This window comes from Ceraceosorus guamensis (assembly GCF_003144195.1).
Source record: "Ceraceosorus guamensis strain MCA 4658 unplaced genomic scaffold IE81scaffold_9, whole genome shotgun sequence".
In the NCBI taxonomy this organism is placed as follows: domain Eukaryota; kingdom Fungi; phylum Basidiomycota; class Exobasidiomycetes; order Ceraceosorales; family Ceraceosoraceae; genus Ceraceosorus; species Ceraceosorus guamensis.
Genome location: NW_020290004.1, coordinates 291,714 through 314,200, shown reverse-complemented (window position 1 = coordinate 314,200; position 22,487 = coordinate 291,714). Strand labels below are relative to the sequence as shown.

At 56.8% G+C, this 22,487-nt stretch overlaps 9 protein-coding genes across 9 annotated transcripts; 4 read left to right on the top strand and 5 right to left on the bottom strand.

The window, feature by feature from the left end:
- Nucleotides 1-92: 92 nt before the first annotated feature.
- IE81DRAFT_253787 (hypothetical protein) lies at nt 93-2,771 on the bottom strand. Its single transcript, XM_025511327.1, has 5 exons — nt 844-2,771; nt 757-777; nt 568-675; nt 444-499; nt 93-370 (listed from the first exon to the last, which is right to left on the bottom strand). Exons 1-5 carry the CDS (start codon nt 2,649-2,651, stop codon nt 348-350), a joined length of 2,016 nt encoding a protein of 671 aa, XP_025371900.1. The 5' UTR covers nt 2,652-2,771; the 3' UTR covers nt 93-347.
- A 480-nt stretch (nt 2,772-3,251) lies between these two features.
- Nucleotides 3,252-4,772, bottom strand: IE81DRAFT_321060 (hypothetical protein). Its single transcript, XM_025513222.1, has 4 exons — nt 4,752-4,772; nt 4,648-4,680; nt 4,163-4,576; nt 3,252-3,882 (listed from the first exon to the last, which is right to left on the bottom strand). The coding sequence occupies exons 3-4, from the start codon at nt 4,374-4,376 to the stop codon at nt 3,695-3,697; spliced, it is 402 nt and encodes a 133-aa protein (XP_025371899.1). The 5' UTR covers nt 4,377-4,576; nt 4,648-4,680; nt 4,752-4,772; the 3' UTR covers nt 3,252-3,694.
- Nucleotides 4,773-6,315: 1,543 nt separating this feature from the next.
- On the top strand, nt 6,316-6,912 carry IE81DRAFT_310296 (hypothetical protein; the record flags this gene model as incomplete). Its single annotated transcript, XM_025512414.1, has 1 exon — nt 6,316-6,912. A coding segment is annotated over one exon (212 nt), but the record flags the coding sequence as incomplete, so codon positions are not given.
- Nucleotides 6,913-7,091: 179 nt separating this feature from the next.
- Nucleotides 7,092-8,866, top strand: IE81DRAFT_286748 (putative mfs-multidrug-resistance transporter; the record flags this gene model as incomplete). Its single annotated transcript, XM_025511683.1, has 3 exons — nt 7,092-7,343; nt 7,438-8,186; nt 8,257-8,866. 3 exons carry the CDS (start codon nt 7,092-7,094, stop codon nt 8,864-8,866), a joined length of 1,611 nt encoding a protein of 536 aa, XP_025371897.1.
- A 947-nt stretch (nt 8,867-9,813) lies between these two features.
- IE81DRAFT_321057 (hypothetical protein) lies at nt 9,814-11,570 on the top strand (the record flags this gene model as incomplete). Its single annotated transcript, XM_025513221.1, has 3 exons — nt 9,814-10,731; nt 10,903-11,034; nt 11,136-11,570. The coding sequence occupies 3 exons, from the start codon at nt 9,817-9,819 to the stop codon at nt 11,526-11,528; spliced, it is 1,440 nt and encodes a 479-aa protein (XP_025371896.1). The 3' UTR covers nt 11,529-11,570.
- On the bottom strand, nt 11,514-16,728 carry IE81DRAFT_364725 (hypothetical protein). The gene is made up of 2 exons (XM_025516881.1): nt 16,473-16,728; nt 11,514-16,366 (listed from the first exon to the last, which is right to left on the bottom strand). Exon 2 carries the CDS (start codon nt 16,352-16,354, stop codon nt 11,792-11,794), a length of 4,563 nt encoding a protein of 1,520 aa, XP_025371895.1. The 5' UTR covers nt 16,355-16,366; nt 16,473-16,728; the 3' UTR covers nt 11,514-11,791.
- A 1,015-nt stretch (nt 16,729-17,743) lies between these two features.
- On the bottom strand, nt 17,744-20,336 carry IE81DRAFT_364724 (hypothetical protein). The gene is made up of 9 exons (XM_025516880.1): nt 19,936-20,336; nt 19,655-19,854; nt 19,418-19,511; nt 19,157-19,336; nt 18,884-19,087; nt 18,735-18,793; nt 18,417-18,662; nt 18,119-18,341; nt 17,744-18,007 (listed from the first exon to the last, which is right to left on the bottom strand). Exons 1-9 carry the CDS (start codon nt 20,074-20,076, stop codon nt 17,912-17,914), a joined length of 1,443 nt encoding a protein of 480 aa, XP_025371894.1. The 5' UTR covers nt 20,077-20,336; the 3' UTR covers nt 17,744-17,911.
- A 723-nt stretch (nt 20,337-21,059) lies between these two features.
- IE81DRAFT_345428 (HIT-like protein) lies at nt 21,060-21,878 on the top strand (the record flags this gene model as incomplete). Its single annotated transcript, XM_025515914.1, has 3 exons — nt 21,060-21,192; nt 21,264-21,544; nt 21,651-21,878. The coding sequence occupies 3 exons, from the start codon at nt 21,060-21,062 to the stop codon at nt 21,876-21,878; spliced, it is 642 nt and encodes a 213-aa protein (XP_025371893.1).
- Nucleotides 21,879-21,915: 37 nt separating this feature from the next.
- On the bottom strand, nt 21,916-22,475 carry IE81DRAFT_253473 (hypothetical protein). Its single transcript, XM_025511326.1, has one exon. The coding sequence runs from the start codon at nt 22,390-22,392 to the stop codon at nt 21,952-21,954; it is 441 nt and encodes a 146-aa protein (XP_025371892.1). The 5' UTR covers nt 22,393-22,475; the 3' UTR covers nt 21,916-21,951.
- Nucleotides 22,476-22,487: the final 12 nt, after the last annotated feature.

The following is a 22,487-nucleotide window of genomic DNA, read 5'->3' as shown; positions in this document are numbered from 1 at the left end:
TGCGGTGGTCGTCCCCACTCGGAACAAGCGCATTTGCCGGTTCTTCTGCCACCGGGACCAACTTTTGGCGAGCTCGAGTATTCATGGCATGCTTGCTAGGCACAGCTGCTGGCCAAGTGCTCGGGGGAGGCGTCGCGCTTGGAGGGGTACGCGCTGGAGTTGAAGAGCTTGCGGTACTTTCAGCGCTCGTTGAGGTACGTCGCAAGAAAATCGACTTGAGCCTTCTGGTCTTCGAGACCGGCGACGACGTAGCCTGCGTGTTGCGTTTCAGCTTCTTCGTGGCCGCATCGAGCGGCTGCTGCTCCTCCTCGACGAGCGCAACGCTGTCGTCGACGTCGAAGGCGCGGTCATCCGATTGGTCTGAATTGCACTGACCTGAATGACAATCGCAGGCAGTCGCGTCAGTAGTGGCACGAGTCTTGAAACCATCGACGCATGCTCACCTGCGTGCACATACCAGTTGGTAGGTGGAAAAGTGGCGTCGAAAACGATCCACTGGCTGGATACGATGCCAGGCATGGGGGATGTGAGACCAGCGAATCGTGACGAAGCTGCCATGCCACTCACCTGCAATAGTAGCATCTTCCTCGCATCTTCTTCTCTAGTTGGGGCACACTGTGTAACTCGACAGGCTCGCGTACCGGACAGCCTGAGCGCGCCCCAATGCCATGCACTCTGTGAGAAATGAGACAGACACCGCACGTGAGCTGCTCGACCCATGGACGGTGGTCTGACGCTGAGCAACCTGCCACTAACCTAAGCATATGGTATCGCCAGCTGATGAAAGAGTACAGCGTGTTTCAGCATAGTATAGAGCACGTGTAGTTCAGCAAAAACACTCACCTACTGTTTCGGAGATTGTGCCAGCTGCCTCCATTTTCAGCGGGGTCGCCTTGCTCGCCTTCGAGGGTGCAAAGCCCACACCAACCTTCTTTCGTTCCAGAATCAGCTTTGACGACGCTTTTGCGCCCAGCTCGTACCCAACGTGGGGTGTATAAATCCTCAGGAAAGCGAGGTTCCTGCGTTCGAGGCTTCATGATCAGGTTGTTCGGATCTTGTGGAGGCGGTGGCGACGGTAACTTTGCGAAGATGGCGGGCACGGCCGACCAAGGAAAGCGCTCGCTGGGCGCTGGGAAGCGCTCGCTCGGCGGCGCCGTGTTCGGCGTTTCTTCATCAAACAGATTCCACTCGGCGCTTGCTTGGTGCGATAGAGATGGGACATTGGGCTGCGGCTCATCCAGTTGCTCGGAGCTGACTGTGCGGCGCACCACATGACTGGAGGCAGGGACAGATATATTGAGAGCGGGTCCACCACGTTGAGTTGTCAAATCATCCGAGGAGTTCGCAGAATGATAGGGAGGGAGATGGTTATCTGGATGACTCTCCTGGCTCCAGCAAGTCTCGTCCGATGAAGTGGATGCCGCATCGGTCTGAATCGGGGCGGCTGGTCGGCGAGAATTGCTCAAGAGGTCGACAAGTTCATCCACCCCGATAGTAGGCGCAAGCTCCGTCGCGCTTGATGGTGGAGCACCCGTCGACGAGGTGTATGGTGAAAGATCCGAACCGTGCCACATCATCACCTCGTCACCAGGAATGCTTGGGTGGGGCTCGACACGGTAGTATGACACGAGCTTGCCAGGTTCCGGACGCTCCAGTGGTTGGAGACGGCCAGCAGTGCCAGTCGGACGTCGTTCGAAGAGCTCTGGAGGCAAAGGCGTGCCGGGTCGGCAGGGAGAAGCCGGATCATCTTGCGTCGGATTGCCGCGACTGTCGAAATTGGATGTCACGTCATACTGTTGGCGCTGACGTGGCGACACGAGAGGAGCTTGATGGCCCGCGTGAGCTAAGGCATCGAGGCTTGCATGGTGAACGAATGATGCCAAAGGTCTTCCGGCTCGAGGACTAGTCTCCTGAACCGTTCCAGCCGGCGTGATGACACGAATGCGAGCTGGTGCGCGCCATGCAGTGGTAGATTCCTCAGTAGTGGCGTCCCCATCGATGGAAGGAGATGCTGTCGACTCCACAGACGGGCTGAACGGTGCAGACTGAGATGCGTCGAACGAGTATGCGTGGAGCTGATGCAAGTACCCGTCGTCTGGTGCGTCTTTCGATGACAAGGGGGCAGATGGATGAGGGTCGCGCTCGGTGTTGCTGGCGTGATCAAAGTAGGTGCGAAAACTTTCGAAAGGCGTGGCACAGCAGTCTTGCCATGAGCTGGAATAGTTTGGTGCTGGTAGCGGCGTTGCTTCGCCCGTGGATCGCACGTGCGAGGTCTTGATGCGATTCGCTTGTGTCGTTGAACGGCGATGCTCTTGCCCGGGCGGTGGAGGGAAGGGTACGCTGGTAGGCGTGTCGTCCGTAGAGGTTCGCGACGAAAGAGAATGGAGGGAGTAGATGTGGCGCAGGCGACCAATAGATCCCATGGGAGACACCTCTCGGCGTGTGTGCGACGATGATCCAGATTCTGATTTTGTGAACGTGTCTGATCCAGTCGATTGAACGGTTTGAGGGGGAGGTGCAGTCGTCAGCGATACAGTCGAGGGCGATGATTCGTTGTGGGCGCGCGGCAAGGGCGAAGTGATCGACAGCCCTTCATGGTCCGCGTGACGTTGATCATGTTGTCCAAACAGGTGACGACGGCCTGAGCTCATGACGGCACTGGTGAGGGAAGGGAAGTCAGTGACGAGTGTGCGCTCACCCTGAGCAGCGTTTCGGCGCCGGCGACGCCGGGCGCCGACCCCTCGCTGGGGTGTGACGATGACGATGGAGAGAGAGGCGTTGACTTCAAAGAGGTTGTGGTCGACGCGGTGGCGACTGTGTGGTGGAAAGCTGGGTCGGCTGGATGAACGGCACTACTCAGCTGCTTTGCTTTGTAGACCGGGAGGAACCTGAATGACGGTGAGCTGGTTCAGTGTGGTGAGAAGGGTCACGAAGGCAGAAGCTGAGACTGAAGGGGAACGCTATAAAAGGGCGAGCACGATCAGCGCGATGACTTCGCTCGTGGTCCGTGGACGACCACTCCACTCAGCTCTGAGCTCCCGTGCGAAAGAGCAGACCCAATTTACACGACACGACGCGAGACCAAGAGCCGTTGGATTGACGCGCGCGCATGTGCGCGCGCAGCGCGGCTTCTGGGCATTTGAGAAGAATGAAGTAGGCAATCAAGTGCGCAAGAGCTGACCTACCTGTAACAGAATAACAGCGCCTCGGATAATGTGGACTGTGGAGGCGAATAGTCGAGGCAGAATGATCGATAGTCAACTGCATTGAGTGCAGCGAAGAGCCATAGATTGCGCAGAGTCGCGCTATGAACCCGCTGACTGTCTCTGGTTGAAGGTGTTGTACATGCTGAAAGCTTCGCCGCGAGTCGCCTGGTCTTGGTCTTGAGACATTGTCACCGTGCTGGCGAGATGGCCGCGGGGGCGATGACGAACGTCAGAACACAAGATCTTAGGGGAGAATTATGATAGAGGAGCATTGGTGTGAAGTGTAGCAATCAGAATTTGTCGAGCAGACTCGATTTTCGAGAGTCGCTCGATGACGCCACGACTTTCGTCTCGCGCTCTACACGAGTGAGCTTGGTACCTGAATGTGCCAAGATGCTGGGCGCTGCGATGGAGCCCGGCACGAGATCCTGCAGACGGCATGTATGCGTGAATGATGGTTGTGAGAGTCTAGTCTGCCACCCCATGATTCATCTTCGCCTCTTCGTCTTGCCGCCATTCTTGCTGCGAGCGCCGAATCCAGTAGGATTGTGAGACTTCCTGACCTTCATACCTCGGGCTTTGCGCCACGTCTCCCTTCCACTTTCCCTGGCTCCTCCCGTCGAGATACGTTCCGACGGTTCTGGCTTTGCGGATGTACCAGCATCCGTTTCCATCGCTGAAGTGGATGCGCACGAGGATGCAGTAAGCAAAGCGTTAGCAAAGCTTGTCTAAACACGCGGTAGGCATGCGATGAGATACGGGATCCATCGGATCGCTTTCCTGGCGCGACGACACGAGCCACTCGAACAAGGAGGGTGCTGGAGATGGATGCTGTAGACAATCTGTGCATACAGCTGCCTGCGCAACGACCAAGCAATCCGGATCTAACAAACCAAAAAGCTGCCAGTCGAGCGCTTCTGGTGACACTGCAGCAGATTCGCGACGTGGATGCTCACCCTGCGCAGCATTGCCCATTTCGCCCTCCTCTTGTTCTTCTGCATCCAGTTCGCCATCCTTGTGAGCCTCTTTGGGCATGTTCATGCGGGCTGCTAGCCTCTGTGCAATCGCGTTTGTCCTGGCTGCGCTTGTGATGGCGTAGTCAGAATTGGGATTCGTGCGCTTTGCTTGTCTGTGAGCCAGCTTGGCCCTGGACCGAAGTGACTTGGCCATCTTTACGACAAAGGCGCGTGCGAGTCTGTTCCTGGTATGTTGGCAAGGCGGATTGTGGTCCTCGGCAGCAGTCACGACTGGCAACACTTGAAGAGCTATATCGTGGTGAGAGTCGTCAAGTTGGATGGATGGCCGATGCAGTTGGCATGTATGCCCCTCTGGACGCTGCGTAACATGCGCTCGCAGCAAGTTATTTCGACCTGACTGCGCAAAATCAAGAATCGCAGGAATTTTAAGATCACGTGATGAGTTGGATTCACGGACTGCTCACCATGCATGCATAATCTCGAATGCCTCACAGCCCCTGCTCACTTCGAGAGCGTCAGTCCAACACTCCATGGTGCAAGCGGACCTTTTCATTCGTCTGGAGCGCACCTTGGTTTGACAATCCTCGTGTGAGCTACTGGAGAGTAAGATTCAAGATTGCTCTTCATCAGCTGGGTGGTCAACCGCAGAGGACGAAGGGGAGCAAGCCAAAGGATAAGGAGCGCCTACACGCTGATGGGCGCACGCCAGTTGGCTCTTCGGCACGCGCCGGCCGACGATGTCCGCCCCGACGCGTCTGCTGCTGCTGCTGCATGCGGCGTCCAGCATGCAAGGAAGGCCCCAGCCCGGGAGAACCATCAGCAGCGGCCTGAGCTCGGGCCGGAAATAAGCGTGATAAGAGGCGACGAAATTTTTGTGCCTGTCCTTCGCCGGAACAGTTGATGCTGCTGCATGGCATGCTGGGACCACAGGCGCGATAATAATGCTGGTGGAGCTTGAGCAGCATGCTGTATAGCTGAAGGTGCGCCACTGACAGAATGATACATCAGCACACGGACGGCGCTCCGAGGTGGAAACGGATATGGGGCATCGTCGTGACTCATGAAAATGCTTTTCTGCACTGTCGTTCTGTCCCTTGGCGACAGAGCACTTGGAATTCAAGCAGCACTCACGACTGCTGACTACTGATGCCATCAAGTATTATGCCGACTGCTAACCTTGGGCTGACTTGGCCCGCCTCTTGGAAAAAGCACGACCACCAAGAGAGCCGAAGTGCGGACGAGATGGCATGCAGGATGTGCGCGTAACTTGCTCATGAACGGAGTGATTACCGTAAGCCCGTCCGTCTTCCATCGCGCTTCCTGATGAAAGTTAAAGGAGACGGCTCATGTTGAAGCAGCTGACAGAAAGCTCGATCGGGGAAGTTGATGACGGGAGCATGATAGCGTACGATGGAGGCTGTCCCTTGCAGCCAAATCTGTAGCACTCGATTCCTGCAGTCACTGCCACTGCCACTGCCACTGCCTCTGCCACTCCTATACCATTCCGTGTGGTTTGCCAGATTTCGCACTGCCGTCGTTTGCCTGGGAACCGGCCCAGAAGCAAGGCAGATTGGCCGAGCTCTTCTCAGACTTCCAGTATATGGGGCAATCGAATATCAGAGCTGGGCAGCTGGGATCTTTCCATCGGCAGCATGACAAGCATCAAGCAGCAGATGCTCGCTGAAAAGTCTCCGAAGGCAATCAAATTGGATCTGAGCAAGCGACCGGTGAGGGCGGGCCGGTTGGGCCCAATTCGCGATCTGCATGCAACCAAACCAACCAACCAGCCACGAGCGGCTGCGCTCGATCGTGACTCGTGAAGCGCCGTGAGGCAGAGTGAAGCACGGCATCAGGTTGTGCCGCGCATCATCTCGTGCTGCTGCTCTCATGCATCTAGCCTCTGCATGTCTGCTAGCGGGCTCCGGAGTGAGCTGAGCTTTGGCAAATGTCAGCATCCATGACACACAACAGCAGATACGCACGCACACGCCCCGACGCGACGCGATGCGGCGGGCTCTGACGCACGATGTCAGTACTGTAGTCGCGAGTCGAGCTTGATGAGCCTTTCAGTCGTGAGTACAGGTAATCATCTCTTAGTCACGAGTTTTGGCTGAGCCTCTCTCTCCTTCGCAAAATCCGGCGGTTCGGTGGACCCGGAAATTCATCCGGATTCAGGAAAGCGGTCTGCTGCTGCTGCTGCTGCTGCTGCTGCCACCGATGCGTGCACGACTGCACCGAACTACTCGCTGCCCTCACGCATACGCGCGCGCCACAATTTAAGGCAAACAAACTTGTTCCGACCTCTGACTTGCTCTTGACTGCAGAACTCTTCGGTCGAGTTTGACGTAGGATGTCTTAGCTCCTCGAATTTTCGCTCATAACAACTTCGGTCGACGTTTTCCGTTCGGTGGTCTGAATCCACCAGCACATCACATCGATCATCCTGCTTCTCGTTCCCCCTTCTCGAATCCCACAACTTCCTATAAAGAGTCAAGCTCGCTCTCCCTCGGTCCCAAGTAAAGGTGAGCATCGCAAGCCAGACTCCTCATAGCGTCCAGCGTCTAGCGCAAACGCACGCACCAGTGCCCACGTCCCCGCACATACTGATAGCCTGCCTTGTGCCTTTTACCCTGACACCATGTCTTCAGAGTCACCCCGCTCGCCGACATCGCGCACCTCCAATCCTGACAGGTACACACCTGCACTGCCACCCATCGCAGCGACCAGGCATTCTAGGCGCAGCAGTCAAGCATCATCCAGCATGGCGTCCACAAACGCAGCCGACGTTACCGAGAAGGGTGACGCAGAGCGACCCGTAGCCGCTTCTTCAGCGACCACTTCTTCTGGCCACCATGAGGCGGATAATGAAAAGGAGGAGCTGAAGGAAGATTCACCAAAAGCGGAAGCAATGGAAAGAAGACAACCATCCACCACATTTCATGAACCTCCCGTCTATCGCGCCCCTGGCGAAAGCGGAGCTGTTGCCGCAAGCAGAACTTTCAGCGCGCGGACACCAAGCCGCATGGAGAGTGCGCATCCGTTCGGAGGCGATCTCGGCCAGGAGAGGGAAGAGCTGGAATTGGAAAGGTTCAAGAGTCAAGCTGGAAAGGATCAAGTCATTGTTCATTGGGAAGGCGCAGATGATCCCGAGAATCCGCAAGTGAGTATCGGCATGAATACGCAATTCGAGCAGCCAAAGTGAGGCGATTCGCGTTGCTAATGGCCGCGCCCCGCTTTGTTCTCCTCCACTCCAGAATTGGTCAAACGCATACAAGGCGTACTTGACAATCATGGGAGCACTGCTCGTTCTCAACTCCACATTCACCAGTTCCGCACCCTCAGGCATCGTGGAGCCAATGATCGCCTACTTCCAATTTTCATCCGAGGTGGCCACTCTCACGATCAGTCTTTGGGTTGCAGGCTACTGTCTTGGTCCTCTTATCTGGGGTCCCCTCTCAGAGCGCGTTGGCCGTAGACCAGTCTTCATCATCTCCATCTTTGCCTACACTTGCTGGAACATTGGCTGTGCCCTCTCCAAGAACACCGCCCAGATTCTCGTTTTCCGATTTTTGGGAGGCACATTCGGAGCAGCACCTCTGACCAACTCGGGAGGTGTGATCGCCGATGTGTGGGGCCCTAAGCAGAGAGGCATCGCGCTCTGCTTCTTCTCAGTCGCTCCTTTTGCTGGTCCAGCTGTCGGACCCATCGTCTCTGGCGCCATTGCAGTGACGAACACGGACTGGCGTTGGGTGTACTGGGTCTGCGCCATCTTCTCTGGCGTCTGTCTCGTCATTACCATCTTCACCTTCAAGGAGACGTACGCTCCAGCAATCCTCAAGAAGAAGGCGCAAAGAATCAGAAAAGAGACGTCGGACGACAAGTACAAGGCGCCTTTGGAGCTGAACCCGCTCAAGCCAAAGACACTTCTGCACGATACTATCGCGTTCCCTTTCATCATGCTCTTCCAGGAGCCCATTCTCATTGCCATGGGTCTTTACTTGAGGTGAGCATCATGCATCGACACAATCACTCGGTCAATCTGTGCTAACCCCTCTCATATTGCACGAACGCAGCTTCGTCTATGGTCTCATCTATCTCCAGTTCGAGTCTGTGCCCATCGTCTTCGTGCAAGGACACGGCTTCAACAGTCTGGTCAACGGCTTGATGTTCATTCCTCTCTTCCTGGGCGGAGTGGCAGGCTGCCTGTTCTACGTCTTTTTCACCAATCCCAAATACACCAAGCTGGTGGACGAGTACGCAGCCAAGGGTCAGAGGGTGCCGCCCGAGAAGCGCTTGGACATTGTGTGCATCGCCGCACCTTGTCTGGTGGTCAGCTTCTTCTGGTTGGGTTGGACCAGCTACCCGTCCATCTCTTTCTGGGCGCCCATGATGAGTCTCTCATTGTTGGGTTTCGCAGTCCTGTTGATCTTCTTGGGCCTCTTCAACTACATCATCGACTCGTACCTGGCCAAGGCCGCCTCTGCCCTTGCCAGCAACACCGTCATGCGTTCAGCCTTTGGCGCTGGATTCCCGCTCTTTGCGGCACAGATGTACGCACGATTGGGCACGCAGTGGGCTAGCAGTCTGCTCGGCTTCCTTGCCCTCCTCATGCTGCCCATCCCCTTCGTGCTGGTCAAGTACGGCCCTTCGATCAGGAAGCTGTCCAAGCATTCTGCAGAGTAGAGTGGGCGCTACATCGCTCAGCACCTATGTCCAATTGCTCAGTACCGCATCACCGCTCGAACATTCCGTACTGCTGCCTCGCACGCATCGAACACTAATAACCCAATACCCCCCCTTTCCCTCATGAATCACGCCTTGCACACTGGCACCGCGCATCACGATGCACCAGTTCTGTGCCGCCCCTTCTTCTGGACATCCCTTTTCTCTCTTATTCATTCAAAATGTACTCGACCTCCTCCTGCTTTTCGGCATCAGCTCTTCACACTCAACGGAGTCCCCGCAATGATCATCACGTCATCAGGCACGCTCTGCTGCAGGACTCGACTGGCGTGTAGCAACTGTCATGTTTCTGCGCAAAGAGCCTTCTGAACGTCGCGATGGCGTCGGAGCAGCTCTAGCTCGGGATTTCAGGCGATGAGGCAGAGAACAGGCCGGGCAGGCGTGTATGAAGAGTGAAAGATCGGCGCTCGGCATCGATGGCACGCACATGCAAAGCAAAGACGCTTGGGCAGCACGAGTGGTGTGTGTGTGTGTGTGAGGAGCGAGTGAAGACCTCTTTACCGGGACACTTTATTGGGATGACGGCCTCGTTGTGCAAGTGAGCAAATCGTACGCTCAAATAGCATGTAGAGAGTCGATCGCGGTATAGTCGATGCGCATAGAGCGAAGAATCGTGAATTACCATGCAGCAGCAGCGGGTGCGTGAGTATACCGCGGTCCGCTTTGGGCGCGTTGAGATCGCGTAAATTGAGAGAGGGAGAGAGGAAAAGGGAGAGCAGCGCGCGCGCGCGCGTGGGTTGAGCGCGGTGGAATAACGCGTCGCGCTGCTTGATGATGTGTGTTAATTGGTCACCGCGAGTTGGGCGATGCGATGCGATGCGATGCGAATCTTGAACAAGCTGGCCTCGCGATCCGCGTCACGTAACGTGCTCCTCGACGTTGTGACTTGCATGCACACAACATCTTGCTCAGGTCAAAGCGAAAGCAGCTTTGAAAGGTGTGGACTGTGCTTCGTCCGATCTTTCCTTCACTTCACCACTCAGAAGCTCCAGTCCGCTCCCTTTGGCTTGCAATACCTTCTCATCCTTCCGCAAGCTCCGACTGTCGACTGTTCACGCAACACACTTGCAAGCTCGAAAGGCTCCGTGGCAGCACTCAGTTGTGGCGGACTTGCAAATTTCAGCATTGCCACGATCTCCCCTCTTGACCTCACTCGAGCCGCAAAGGTGCAAGTAGCTGTCGTCACTCAATCCATTCAACGATCCAGTAGGGCCAACCATCAGGCAAGCGCCCATCTCAAAGCCACAATGCAGTCTTTTCATCCTCTTAGTCAATCCAGCGAAACAGGCACAGCAGACGCTTCCACCTCTCGGAATGTTCACGACCAAAGCTACGATCACAATACCTTCGGCGCTCCCTCATCGCAAAGCCAAGTAGAGCCGGGGCATGATTTGATCTTTGAGGAATCCTTGCATCGCAGAGATGGACCGGCAAATGACCCGCAGACTAGCAGAGCGAACAGGGACGCGTTCAGGTCCGACAATCCTTTCTTGTCGCCCGGCAGAGGGAACAGAAGGGCCAGAGCGGATGGGCGCGAAATGTCCGGAGGTGCTGGAACTGCTAGAGCGGATGCGGACCTGGATGATGAATGGATGGGAGAGGAAAACGGCGAGGAAGAGGAAGGAGAAGATCTGGACTGGGATGGAGCGGTGGATGAGCAAGGCGGTGGGGCGGGTAGAAGGAGGAGAAAGTCGCCCATCGAGAAGCTGCAGGATGATTGGGTCGCACAGAGAGGTTCTCCAGAGGTTTTGAAGTGGAGCGGCGATACGGTGGATAGCGTCTGTGCTATGATCGAAGGGCAAGAAGTGAGTCGCATGGAACATGAGGGAAGGGTCATGCGGGCGCTGCGAGGGCGAGATGACGTGCTAGCATGTCGGCGCCGGCTATCGCTGCCTACAAATTGTTCATGGAGACTGCGATGCGGTAGCCAGCTCCAGTTTTGCTCACGATGCGCAATCTGCCATCAACGACTTTAGGCCATTCTGGAGTCGTTGTCAGGCGACACCTCGACATCGGAGGAGGAGCACATTCGTCTGGGTATCGTCGCTCTGGACATCGAACGGGCCAGATGGTTGCTGAGAGCTTACTTGCGATGTCGGATAGCCAAGGTGAGCGGAACAGGACAGGAGCTTCCTCAAGCAACATGTGATCAAGTCTGCTGAGCGTCGCTGAACCTCTTCTCTCCTCTTCCTGGCCTCGCCAACCGCAGATCGAACATCTCGCAGCGTACCTGGTGCAGAAGAATAGCGCCTCGGCGCACGCCATGTCCCAACTCTCTCCGCTCGAGCAGAATTACGCCCAGGCTTTTCATCAGCTTCGCTCGTCGCACTTTCAGACGACCGTGCTAGACGCTTTGCCGCTCCACATGCGCAGCCTGGAAGATACGGGTGCGGGAACGGGAGCGGGAAATACGGACGGCAGATCCGGCATGGTGGATGTTCCGGATCCCGATGCTCCGGTCTTTGTCAGGTGTCTCAAGGACTGTGGAATGCTCAAGATATTGGATGACGAATCTACCAATATGACAAAAGGATCGATTCACCTCTTTAGATGGAGAGCAGTCAGACACCTCGTCTTGTCGGGCAAAGTCAGGATATTGTAGCATTCGAAATGCAAGCATTCTCGTTGCATCTCAATGTTTGGGGGACTGACGCAATACAGGCCAGGCAAAGTCACAGTAGTGTCGCCTTGACCAAGATCATCGAGGAAGGGTGTTGTCGCGGAAGTACGGCATAGCGCAGGTGAGGCCACGATAGATTAAAGGGTATACAAAGGAAGAGAATTTCGCGCGAGCACAGAAAAGTTGGAGGGTTGAGTGGGAACCGTAAAGAGTGTGTAAAGATGGTGATGCAAAGCGCGTTTGATTTAGCTGCGCAAGCTCATTTTTCTGACAGGAAGGTGGACAAGGTTGTGTCGAGCGACGGCGGGAAGAGCACCCTTGACCGCCTCGTTTGGAGAGCTGATGGACGTGCTCCTGCGGCCCGATCCACGGGCGAGCGCGGCAGACGCTTCCGTGGGACTAAGCAGACTGGCGAAGAGGGGGCTCATCTCCCCAGCCGGCGGAATCCTAGGCAAGACCTTTTCCACATTGGACATGGATTCCGAGCGCGCCATGTGCGCTCGGTTGAACTTTGCGAAGAAGGGAGTGAGCGATTCCAGCTCGGATCCCGACGAGCCTGGTGTGCTGCTCGAGAGAGCAGAAAGTGGGCTGCGACTGTTTGTCAAAGCCGATGTTGGGGTGTTGGAGACATCAGCCTCTGCGTGTACCTTGCCACCACGAGCGTCCGCCAAAGAAGACTGAGCAGCCGTCGTCTCAGCTTCGGACTCCTCTGCCGCGTCACTCGAGAGTGCACTCTCGAACCGAGCAGGCGACGCCGTGCTGGGCGGAGTAGCGGAGTTCAGAGCGCTCAGGTATGCCGACGAGCTTTCAGCATGCGCTTGACCGCTCTTGAGCACTCTTCGAACTTCTTGCGGTCGACCCTGAGTAGCCACTCCCAGCTTGAAGGCGGCGAGCGGGGTGGTGTCTACGTGAAGCGCGCCAGCTTTGGATCGGGCGCTGGCGTCGAGAGAAGGGCTTGGGCGATGTGTAGGCACAAATCTGCCGGTGGAGGACGGAATCGAGGAAGCGGTCGGCGGGCGCGATCGACTGAAAGCTCGGGTGATCGCTGCAGGTGAGGCTGAGACTACTGGCTCGGGCGCCAAAGGCGGCTGCTGCTCATCTGGCTCATCCCTTCCGACGCCAGCCTCTTCTGTCGCGGCTGCTTCGCTCAGCAAAGCCCAGGCAGAGTTGAGCTCCGTGTCCAGCGACGTTTCGAGGTTGAAATCCAGGCGTGGCGGCGCGGCGGACACTCGTGGGATTTCGGGCAAGATAGGTGCATCATCCTCCTCTTCCGGCCCAGAATCGACGGCGGAGGCACTATCAGCATCCAAAGTTTCACCTGTCATTCGACTATCGATCCCTCCATCTCCCCTCGACTCGGTTTCAGGGACGTTGCGGGGCGTCTTCAAACCCGACACGGCGCCTGCAAGCAATGGACCCGCGATCGAGGTCCTAGATGCGCTGGAGCTCGGTCTTCGGGTGGTCGGCGTCTTCACAGGAGGAAACGACGGTTTCGGATGGCGCTCAGCGCGGACATACGCTGCGCCCTCTGAGCTTTCGCTCGCTAGGGCAGGCTTGGCGGTTTTGGGAAAAGCGGCTGGTGGTGCTCGAGCGCTTTTAGGCGGCACCACTGCGGATCGTGGTGCCGCTGGCATCGCGCTTGATCCACTGGCAGACTTTGGTCCTGATTGCCACGGCTTGACGCCGGTCTTGATCGATGTGGGAGGTGCTTTGCGCTCTGGCTTTACTGTCGAGATGGTAGAAGAGCTTGTCTTGCCCGGCTCGTCGAGGATGGGTGCTTGGGGTACAGCCTTCGCAAAAGTTGACGCATCTCTTGAAGCCTTTAGATTTGCGTCGGAGTCGATTGTGGAAGAGCTAGCCTGTCGACGGGGTGGTCTTGCTGGAGCTGCAAGCGAAGAGATGGATGCCCTACCTTTGCCAGATTGGCCTGTCCCAGTGCTGCTGCTAGCAGTCGTGTCCGCACTGGCGAAGACTGCCTGCGCCTGGCGACCATCCGACCCACTCTTCTCGTTTTGTAGAGCCGCACGAGTACTCTCGGGTACTGGAACGTATGGCGGCGGCGCACTCTCGACAGGATTCAAGCTGCTAATGCTGCCGAAACTTGTCGTCGGCTGACGCACGCGGCCCTGGTCCGCTTGGGGAGGGACAGATTGACTAGACCCAAAGACACCGTCTCGAAGAACAGCAGGTGCTCGCTCACCCCCTTCAGATGGTCTACGGCTGTGAGACGCTTTGCTGTGCTCCGGCACGGCCTTCACTTTGCCGGATCGGTGGTCTACGCTGGAGGCGAGCCCATGAGCGAAGCCTCCTATTGGCTTTTCGATGGGCGAAAACTTCTTTGTGCCGGCGATCGATGTGCCTGTGCTGCCTGGCACGCTGTCATGCTTCTCTTCCGTGGATGTTGATGCAGGCCCAGAAAGAACACCCAGTAAAGGATTGGTCGGCTGGCTCGAGCGAACGTTCGAGTTCGTCGATGCGCCGCTTTTGCTGCTCGAGTCAGATACGCGATTCTTCTTCGTGCTCTCCTCTTCTTCCTGCTTTCTTTGAGCATCGGAGATTCCAGCCAAGAGAGGCAGGGGCAGACCGCTTGTCGAAGCGGTAAAGCTCGATCCGTCTTTTGTGGCGCCACGAGTCCCTCGTCGAGACTCGAGTGTGCGATCTGGTCCAGCAATTCGAGTGAGCCGTGAGGCTGATCGATTAATCTCGCCCACGTTTGCGTCGGAAGTCGCAGGCAGCGCAGCGGGAGGCGCGACCGCCGCTGCACCGCTCGGCTTGCTCTCGCCGCCAGCCACATTCTCAGCTCGAGGAGCAACAGGCGCTTTCGTCACTGCAGGCGCTGCGGCTGGCGTCTGCTGAATTGGAGGTGCAGGCGCACGACGAGGCTTCATCTCGCCGATCGAGTCGAGGCTGCTGATGGAGGACTGGTGGCGTAGAGACTGCTGTTGCATTGGTGTGCCGGCGCGAGAGGCAATCGAGGGCGATCTAGCCCGAGCGCTCGTGGGCGAGTCCATGACGGAGCGCAGGGGTTCTTTACTTGGCGTCTCTGACCTCACTTGCTGTTGAGGGGGACGCAGATTGCCAAATTCGTCGAGACCCCTTCCCATTGCCGGACGCGGACGGGAATGCCACGAAGGAGACTCGCGACCGGCTTGGAGAGCCGATGGCAAACCATTCGACCAGTGACTTGCTGCACTGCTCGGTCTCTCTGGGATCGGGCTTTGAGAAGGACTTGAGCCGTACACTGCGCGGAGCGCTGCATTGCGTGCAGAGGAATTGGAGCCTGCGCTCGGACTGAGACTACCATTCGGACTGGCAACGAGCGCAGCGGATGCCTGGGAAGCCGGAACGGCCATGCGTGCGTGCGAGTGATCGTACACGTTGGTGTTGATGCGGGAGACCTGCGCGCCCGAGCCTGATCCCTGAGCTTGCGGGCGATTGGCCAGCAGTGAGGCAGGATGCTGAAGCTGTGTCGCAGACGCTGACCTAATGTGGGGATTTGGCACCATGCTGGCAGCATCGGTCGCATCAAACGATGCAGAGCGAAGCGCTGGCGGATGCTGCGAATGACCCCCCCCATGATGCTGAGAAGCACTCGCCAAACGGTGCGCATCTTCTAGGGAAGCGGAAGCGCTGCGTGCAGGCAACGCTTCCACCGTGTGATGCGAGGGGTAGCGTTGCAGCTGCGCTGGAGAAGTCAGATCTTCAGAATAGCCTCCGTGAATCTGACCAGAGCGTGGCGGGCCGGGCGCAACTCCGTGGCCATGCCAAGAAGCAGATTCCGGCACGTCTCTGCTCACATCGCCAAACGGAGCTTGGGATGACAGGTCGCGCGGGAACTGAGCGTAGTTGCGATACCTGTCAGCTCCAGGATGGTGCGAGTCAGACCCTGGCCCAGGGGTCATGTAGCGACTTGAAGTAGTGGTCGCTTGTGCGGGTTGCTGATGCACCACCTGTGGATGACGAGACTCGTAGTCATCCCACCTCTCGCGCACCTGTCGAGCGTACTCCTGACCCGTTGCTCCTTGCCAATGAGTTGCGTTGCCCGCACCAGGTGCGTCCCCATACCCTTGTTGGCTTTGCGTGAGAGTCTGCTGGCGGCTTGGTGGCTGACGCTCACCGTACGTCCCGCGTGCCCATTGCGCGACTCGACTTTCGCTCGGCGCCCTCTCTTGCGACAGACTTGGTCTGTGAGTACCGCTGCTGAGCGTAGATAGGTTCGAGCTCGAATTCATCGTTTGTAGGGACGGACGCGGGGGAGCAGGGACTTGGGGTGTGGAGTTGAGCGAGCGCAACGCGTCCAAGTCGGATTTCGAGTTGTTGCGTGACATGAAGGTCTTGCGACTAGATTGAGTCTTTTGGGCCTTTTGTGCTTTCTCTGCAGCCTTTCTCTTCGCCTCCTCGTACTGATATTGCTTCTGGTGCCAGATCCTCTCCTCTTCTGCCCGCTGTGCAGGATCGATGTAAGGTATCTCTTGCTCCTCTGGCGCATCTGACCCACTATCCATCGAGAAGCTGGTTGCAACAGAGCCTGGCGTCCGTGAAGCTTCAGACTCGCTGTCAGCAAACATTCTCCGCGCGCCTTTCTTTGCTGGCAGACCGGCACTTTTGCTCGCTGTAGGGAAGCTGCTCAATGAGCCAGCGACGCTGAATGAGGCGTTTCCGAGTGGCATCGCTTGTGGCGCTCTGCTTTGATATTGGTGTGCGGGAGGAGCTGTGGAAGCATCGCGCGCATACATGGTGCGCCGAGAAGTGTCACCTGGCTGACTGCTCGATCCCAGCCCGTCGGCTTTTCCTTTGAACATGCCCATGATGTGGCGATGCTGCGTTGGAGATAGAGAGAGAGAGAGAGGAAGGGAGGGTGACGAGACGAGGCTTAGTTATGGTGTCTACTGGCCAACCAATACCATTTTAGCGAGCTGGACTCACGCTGACTACAGTCCAGCTGTTTTGGAGCCTCAAAAATCAGAGAGACGACGCTGCGGATGCTGTGAGCAGGATATGGCAGGGCAGAAGCAGTGAACACCCTTTGCAAGCGGGAAAGGGGAAATGTGGAAGGGAAGCAAGAGGCAAATTGCCCACGTGTGTGTCGATGTGGTGATGGTCTCCGATCAAAAAGCCTTTCCATGAGCTTTCGTGACAGCGAGCGAGCTAGCGTGTCATCAGCGCTTGGGCGAGTGAGCACATGACCGAGCCAAACGGGACGGGGGCTTTGGAAGAGGGACAGCACCAGCTGCAATGCGCTCACAACCCACCCGTGGCTCTGACTGAGTAGGTGCTGCATGGCTACCCCCCGAGCGCAGCGTAAGAGTCCGCTCTGCATGCGCCAGACGTGCATACGATTCGGCGATCGCGGGCCAAAACCATAGCTTGCTGCTGCTATCGCCTCCGCTGCACCCATCCTCGACTGAGCCTGTGCACGTCGATTCGATTCAAGATTCGCATCCACGCGCTCCACCAGCGAGCGAGCACGTGCAAGTACAAGTCACGAGTTATTGTTTTCTCCCTGTCTCGACAAGAGAGTCAGTGAGTCGAGTCGAGCCTCGACAAGGAAGCTGATGTGTGAGTGCGTGATGGCGGTCGTCGTTCGCGAGCGAGATCGAGTGGGGAGTGGGCATTGCAGCGGTGCTGTGCCTCATCATGCGCTCCATCCATTCCGCCTCTGTGCGCAAGCGGGCTCAGCAGCAGTATAGCTGCAAGTTGGCGTTTGGCGTGCATCGTTAGACTCATGCATCATGCGCCAATCACGAATCGCGAATCGCGAGTTCAACCGTTCCCTTCCTTGTTCCGTGATACGCGGGCAAAGCGCCAGTCTGAAACCACGATTCGTGGTTTATCCTCCTCTCGGGGTCCATCGCGACTTTCACATCAGAATCAGCATGTCGAGCATCGCTGAGCAACCATGCAGCACCGATCGCGCGTCCGTTCAAGGTACGAGCTCTGCCCCACAATGTGAACCGTGAATACCGGTACGGTACCGGTCTTTTGCTCACCCGGCTTTTCGTTGGTGGAGTTTTGTCACCGAGCACTCCATGGACGTGCTGGTGTGATTCGTCGCAGCAGTCGAGTCAGCAATGTGAATGAAATGTGGAGTCGGAGATGCAAAGCCCGCACCTGATCCTTCTTCACACCCACGGAGCACACGACGTCGCGCCAATTCAACAAACACACGCACACACACATTCACGGTAGCAGCCAATCGTGCATCGCAGTCTTCTGTCGGTACAATTACGGCTCACATGCGGCTTGACTGACGCACGCTTAAGCTCGAATTTGGCGGGGTCGGGCAGCGGCAACAGCAGCGTCGCAGGCGCTTAGCGCTTCGAGCAGCGAATTCAGAAGAGATGCGTCTCGCGATCGTGTGACTCTCATCGTACAGAAGCAACAGGTACAAATCCCATGCTGGGTCCTCTTTGCAGAACCAATCGTCCAGCCTTGTGCATCAGGTATCCCTTGATGAGGCCCTAGAAAAGCGTGACGATTTGGTGGACAAGTGTCAGAGGGAGAAGAGCTGTTGGCAATTCGTTCCGCGTTGGATGCTCCATCTCTCTAGCAATTCAACCCCCAGCGCTCACCTGATCGATCAAGCTGCACACGACGCATTCCACATCCGCCAATGTCAGCTCCTCGTCCCTCCATGCTAATCTCGCAGCAGGCAGAATCTCCCTCAAATAGATGTTTGGCGGTGCTTCCACTTTGCCAGCTTGCGCCGCTGCCGCACCATTCGTGGGCATGGGCGAAGCTGAGCCCGAGACCGTGCCGGAATTCTGGCCCGCAAGCTTGCGCGATACTAGCAGACTGTTCGAAACGTCACGATTCTCGTTAGCTCCGTGCGGCTCCTTGATGAGAGGTACCTTCTAGCGTGCTGCTCACGTTCGTCGAATAAGGTTCCTCCAGCAGGCAGTCTGCAGCCTCTCTCTGAGCAAAAGATAGATGCCCCTGGATCTGTGCCACTCCCTCCACCTGTTCAGCTCCTGCAACATTCCAGCCCCATCGCCTAATCTCAGTCTCTCTACCAAAGGTCCGAATTGGGGGTCCAGTCCCGATGCTTGCAAAAGAGCTGGCGTGGGATAATGGCCCAAGATGAGCGAGGCTACAAGCAGTGGAACCAAGATGAAGCTGCGATTTACGGTGCAGGCAGACGTCAGCATTGATCCTAAGAGAATTCGAGAGCAGTGCGCTTCGACTCACACTTTGTTCCGTGAAGAGACGATGCAGTTGTCGAAGGCCCATCGCAAATGTGTGTGTGCCTTGGTGCGCAGGAGAAGGTGGGGCAGTTGTGCGGTCATTTGTCAGCGGGTACGTTGCGCCTCAGCAAGGAGCAGCTGATGGCCACGCACTACACGAATACGATGCTGCATGAGCCTCAAGCGACCCAAGTAGTACCTGTAGGTCACCCTATCTGCTCGACTGTAGCAGCTCTCGCCCTGATCTGCGTTCGCACCTGCCAGAGCAGATGTCGCGAGTGGCGCGAATTGCCTGTTCAAAGCGAAGGCGCTGTCGACTGAGGACAGGACGGTATCGCACAAGCGCAGGTTGTTGAGCTGACCGAGCCGCCGGGCATGAGATGTCAGCGATGCGCCCAACATTGCCGCCACACTCCAAAGACTCACTTTGAAGTAGGCGTAAAAGCTCAAGTTGGCCAGCCACAAGACCTCCCTTCGCTTGGTCTCCTGTCCCGCCGCTGGCGTTCGATCTATGGCAGCCAGCCCAGCAGCTTTGGACAGTTTCGATGCAGCATCGGTGATGCAGGGGTTCTTTGTGCTGCTGGTTTGCACCTGGTACTTGTCAGCCTGATTCGTCATCACGAAAGGTGCGGGAGAGCGTGAGCACGATGGCGAGTCTCGGGAGCCAAGCGCAGCGGTTCCACTCACCTTGACGGCTAGATGCAGCAACACCAGACCAAAGTGTCTGAGACTGGCTCCGAACCATGTGGCCTCAGGCAGTGAGAAGATGGCAAATGCTTTGCTGTACAATGTGAGGAGTAAGAGTGCAAATGAGTTCGCGTGCATGGCGCAGTTTCCCGCTTTGAAGTCTACCGCGTCCACCTCCAGACAGCAACCAGCTATGACCTCCGCTTCTTCCAACTTCGCTGAAAAGACTCGACTCACGTCCAAACAGCAGCCCAAGCATCATAGGCGGGTCTGTAGGCCTGGATGGGCAGTTGAGCAGGACCTCGAGCTACCAATTGCGCAGTGGGAGGTTGAGTAGCCAAGTAGTTGAAGAGCGAGTCGATGAAAGGCACCAATCTGTCCGTCTTTTGTACGCGCAAAAGAGTGTGCAGCTTCTTGGGCAGATCCGAATTTTGAGGCTGAAACAGGTGAACATTGCAGGCGAGGGTGGTAAGCAGGAATGGGGGCCAGCGCGTGTCAGCGAGCAGACTGGTACTCACAGCTCGCAGAGCATGGGACAACAAGGCGTGCTTCTGAGCATCGACGACCAAGAGGCTGGCCAAGGTGAACGGATCCTGACTGCGCGAGGCATAGGCAGCTCCAACCTGCGACAGATAGTCGTGGATCACATTGTAATTCATCTTGCTCTGCCTGCGATGGCTGCAAGTTCGTCAATGGCGAAGAGGGTCCGGAATGGACTGCGGGCTGTGGCCCCCCACGCAGGTCGCTTGCGCTGAATTCGATCAAGACGTTGTTGTTCGCGGTGCGCTGTTGTATTCAACCCAAGACGAGTGCGGCTAGGGTGATGAGAGGTGCTGATGCGGATGTAGAGAGCGCAGAGCAGATCGTGGCTTTCCTAGCGTGAGTTGCTTGCACCTCAGCTCATGCATGACCTCGCTCAAGAAGCTGATATTAAGAGGAAAGAGAGGGTGGCTCGAGAGCGTGTTTGTTGCTTGCTTGCTTCTTCGAGGCCGGTGCCGCGCATGCCCACGTGATGCAGGCGATCATGGGCTTTCGGTGAATCCACGTCATGACGCGCGCGTTCGTGTTGGATTCGTGATGCGTGATGTGCTGTGCGTGATTGTTGTGTGGGCTCTTGAAGCTCTCATCAGATATTTCACGACGATCAATCAAGAATAATCAAGCATCACGAAGCGGTCATGCAGCACAACACCAGCAGCTAGCACACTCGGCCACTCATCACGACTCTTCACTCCAGGGCTTGCTATGCACCCACAACTCGGCACTCATATTCAGCTATCGCTTCCACCAGCAAAGAACCTCTTTCGAACCGAAGTTCGACGCCCATCACTGCCATCGATCGCAGCTGCACCAGAAAGATCTGCATCTCTTGCTCACATCCCTCAGCGCCAAGCACAAACATGAAATGTTGAGTGCAGCCAAATCGCTCGTCTCGACATTACGGCATCCTCGCAGTCTGGCTGTCGCAAGCTGCTTGACAGCACGCTCGCACTCCGCAGTAGCTTGTCAGCACAATCTGCATCGATCAAGCTCCACCCAAGCCCTGTTCGCGGTAGCTGCAAGATCATCGCAGCCTTTTGATTCGCTTTTAGCAGCATCCTCAAGCAAAGCCAAGCGCTGCTCCTGGCTCGCACGTAGAAACATGTCGAGCGCTGCTCAATCGAAGCAAGGCGAGGGGCAGGTCAAGTTTGGGCCTTTTGATGTGTCTACGCAAGTGTTTGCCCGGAACGAGGTCGCCGTCGCCTTGGTCAACATCAAGCCCATCGTGCCAGGTCGTGAGTGGAGCGCATTAGAGCGAGACGCACATGTCCTTTCGCGCTCACAAGCAACAGCTGCTTCGCATCAGACGTGCTGGTGATTCCCATCCATCCCACACCTCTGCTGTCCGATCTTCCACCGCAAGACATTGCGCCTTTCTGGACGCTGGTCCATCAAGTCTCCTCCTTCGTCAAGCACATCTACACCGTCAGCAGCAGCACATCTGACTCAGCGGGCACATCATCTTCGACATCGGGCTCCGCATTGACCATCGGCGTGCAGGATGGTACATTGGCAGGTCAAAGCGTGCCCCACTTGCACGTGCACATCTTGCCTCGACGCGAAGGTGATTTCGCAGAGAATGACGAGGTGAGCGCAGAGCGCGCGTGCGGGACATAGATCTTTGCGCGTTCGGGTCTCTCGGTGAGATGACGTCGCTCGTCTCTCACACGTTGCATCTCCTCCCTCGCGACAGATCTACACCCACCTGGAAGCGTTCGGCATGTCCCTCTTCAAGCGGCAAAAGTCTCTACTAGAGCCAGCAGGCGTCAAAGCAGAGGTGAAGGAGAATCAAGCAAAGCAGTCGGAAAGAGGTCTGGATGCTTCTTCGACGCGCACAGAGAGGAGCTTGGAAGAGATGCAAAAGGAAGCGAGATGGTTGGAGCGCAAATGGGACGAGGGCGATTGGAATCGAGAAGAGTGAGACGTGTAGCTTTCTAGAAACGTCTCGTGGTGGGAAAGCTCTACTTGTATTTGCGGTGCAGCCTGGTACGGCACTACACCGACTCACAACAAAGCCACGAGCCACGCGAGCAGGTCGCGCCACCCCATCGCACTCGATGCTGTCTGGGTCGTCCTTCGAGATGATTCACCGAGCCTTGCGACCTCCAACGTTTCCACCGGACACGCCCTCGAAGAAGTCTCAACAAACCGCGCACATCGGAAATTACGGATCTATCGTCTATTGCATCGAGGTGCAGCTCCATTCGCAGATGGCACCGACGCAGGGGGGTATGATGAGGAGTGCAAATGGTGCACATGAGAAGGGGCAGTGAAGCTGTAGCAGACGCATGTGACGAGGGACCGGAGACGGTGAGAAATGGGGGGCAAAATGGCAATCTATGGATACACTTGACGGTGAATTTGAACAGGGTGAGCCCGAAGGAGGTCTGCGTGCTGCAGAAGAAGATGTACGACGGTGCAAGTCGTGCGCTCATTCATGACGACTATCCGTCCGGCTTGCAGCGCCAGGTAGCCCGGTCGAACCAATCGATGACTTGCACCGAAATTTGTGGTTGCTGGTGTTCTGTCT

Bases quoted from the DNA above. Each gene is read 5' to 3' on its own strand.
- IE81DRAFT_364725 (XM_025516881.1), bottom strand. From the start codon at position 16,354: ATGGGCATGTTCAAAGGAAAAGCCGACGGGCTGGGATCGAGCAGTCAG.
- IE81DRAFT_321060 (XM_025513222.1), bottom strand. From the start codon at position 4,376: ATGGCCAAGTCACTTCGGTCCAGGGCCAAGCTGGCTCACAGACAAGCA. The intron at 3,883-4,162 runs GTGAGCATCCAC...CATCCACTTCAG, and splicing joins AATGGGCAATGCTGCGCAGG to CGATGGAAACGGATGCTGGT.
- IE81DRAFT_253473 (XM_025511326.1), bottom strand. From the start codon at position 22,392: ATGAGCGCACGACTTGCACCGTCGTACATCTTCTTCTGCAGCACGCAG.
- IE81DRAFT_364724 (XM_025516880.1), bottom strand. From the start codon at position 20,076: ATGAATTACAATGTGATCCACGACTATCTGTCGCAGGTTGGAGCTGCC. The intron at 19,512-19,654 runs GTGAGTCGAGTC...CACATTGTACAG, and splicing joins GCTTGGGCTGCTGTTTGGAC to CAAAGCATTTGCCATCTTCT. The intron at 19,088-19,156 runs GTGAGTCTTTGG...CGGCTCGGTCAG, and splicing joins GCTTTTACGCCTACTTCAAA to CTCAACAACCTGCGCTTGTG.
- IE81DRAFT_253787 (XM_025511327.1), bottom strand. From the start codon at position 2,651: ATGAGCTCAGGCCGTCGTCACCTGTTTGGACAACATGATCAACGTCAC. The intron at 778-843 runs GTGAGTGTTTTT...CTCTTTCATCAG, and splicing joins CACAATCTCCGAAACAGTAG to CTGGCGATACCATATGCTTA. The intron at 676-756 runs GTTAGTGGCAGG...CATTTCTCACAG, and splicing joins TGGCGATACCATATGCTTAG to AGTGCATGGCATTGGGGCGC.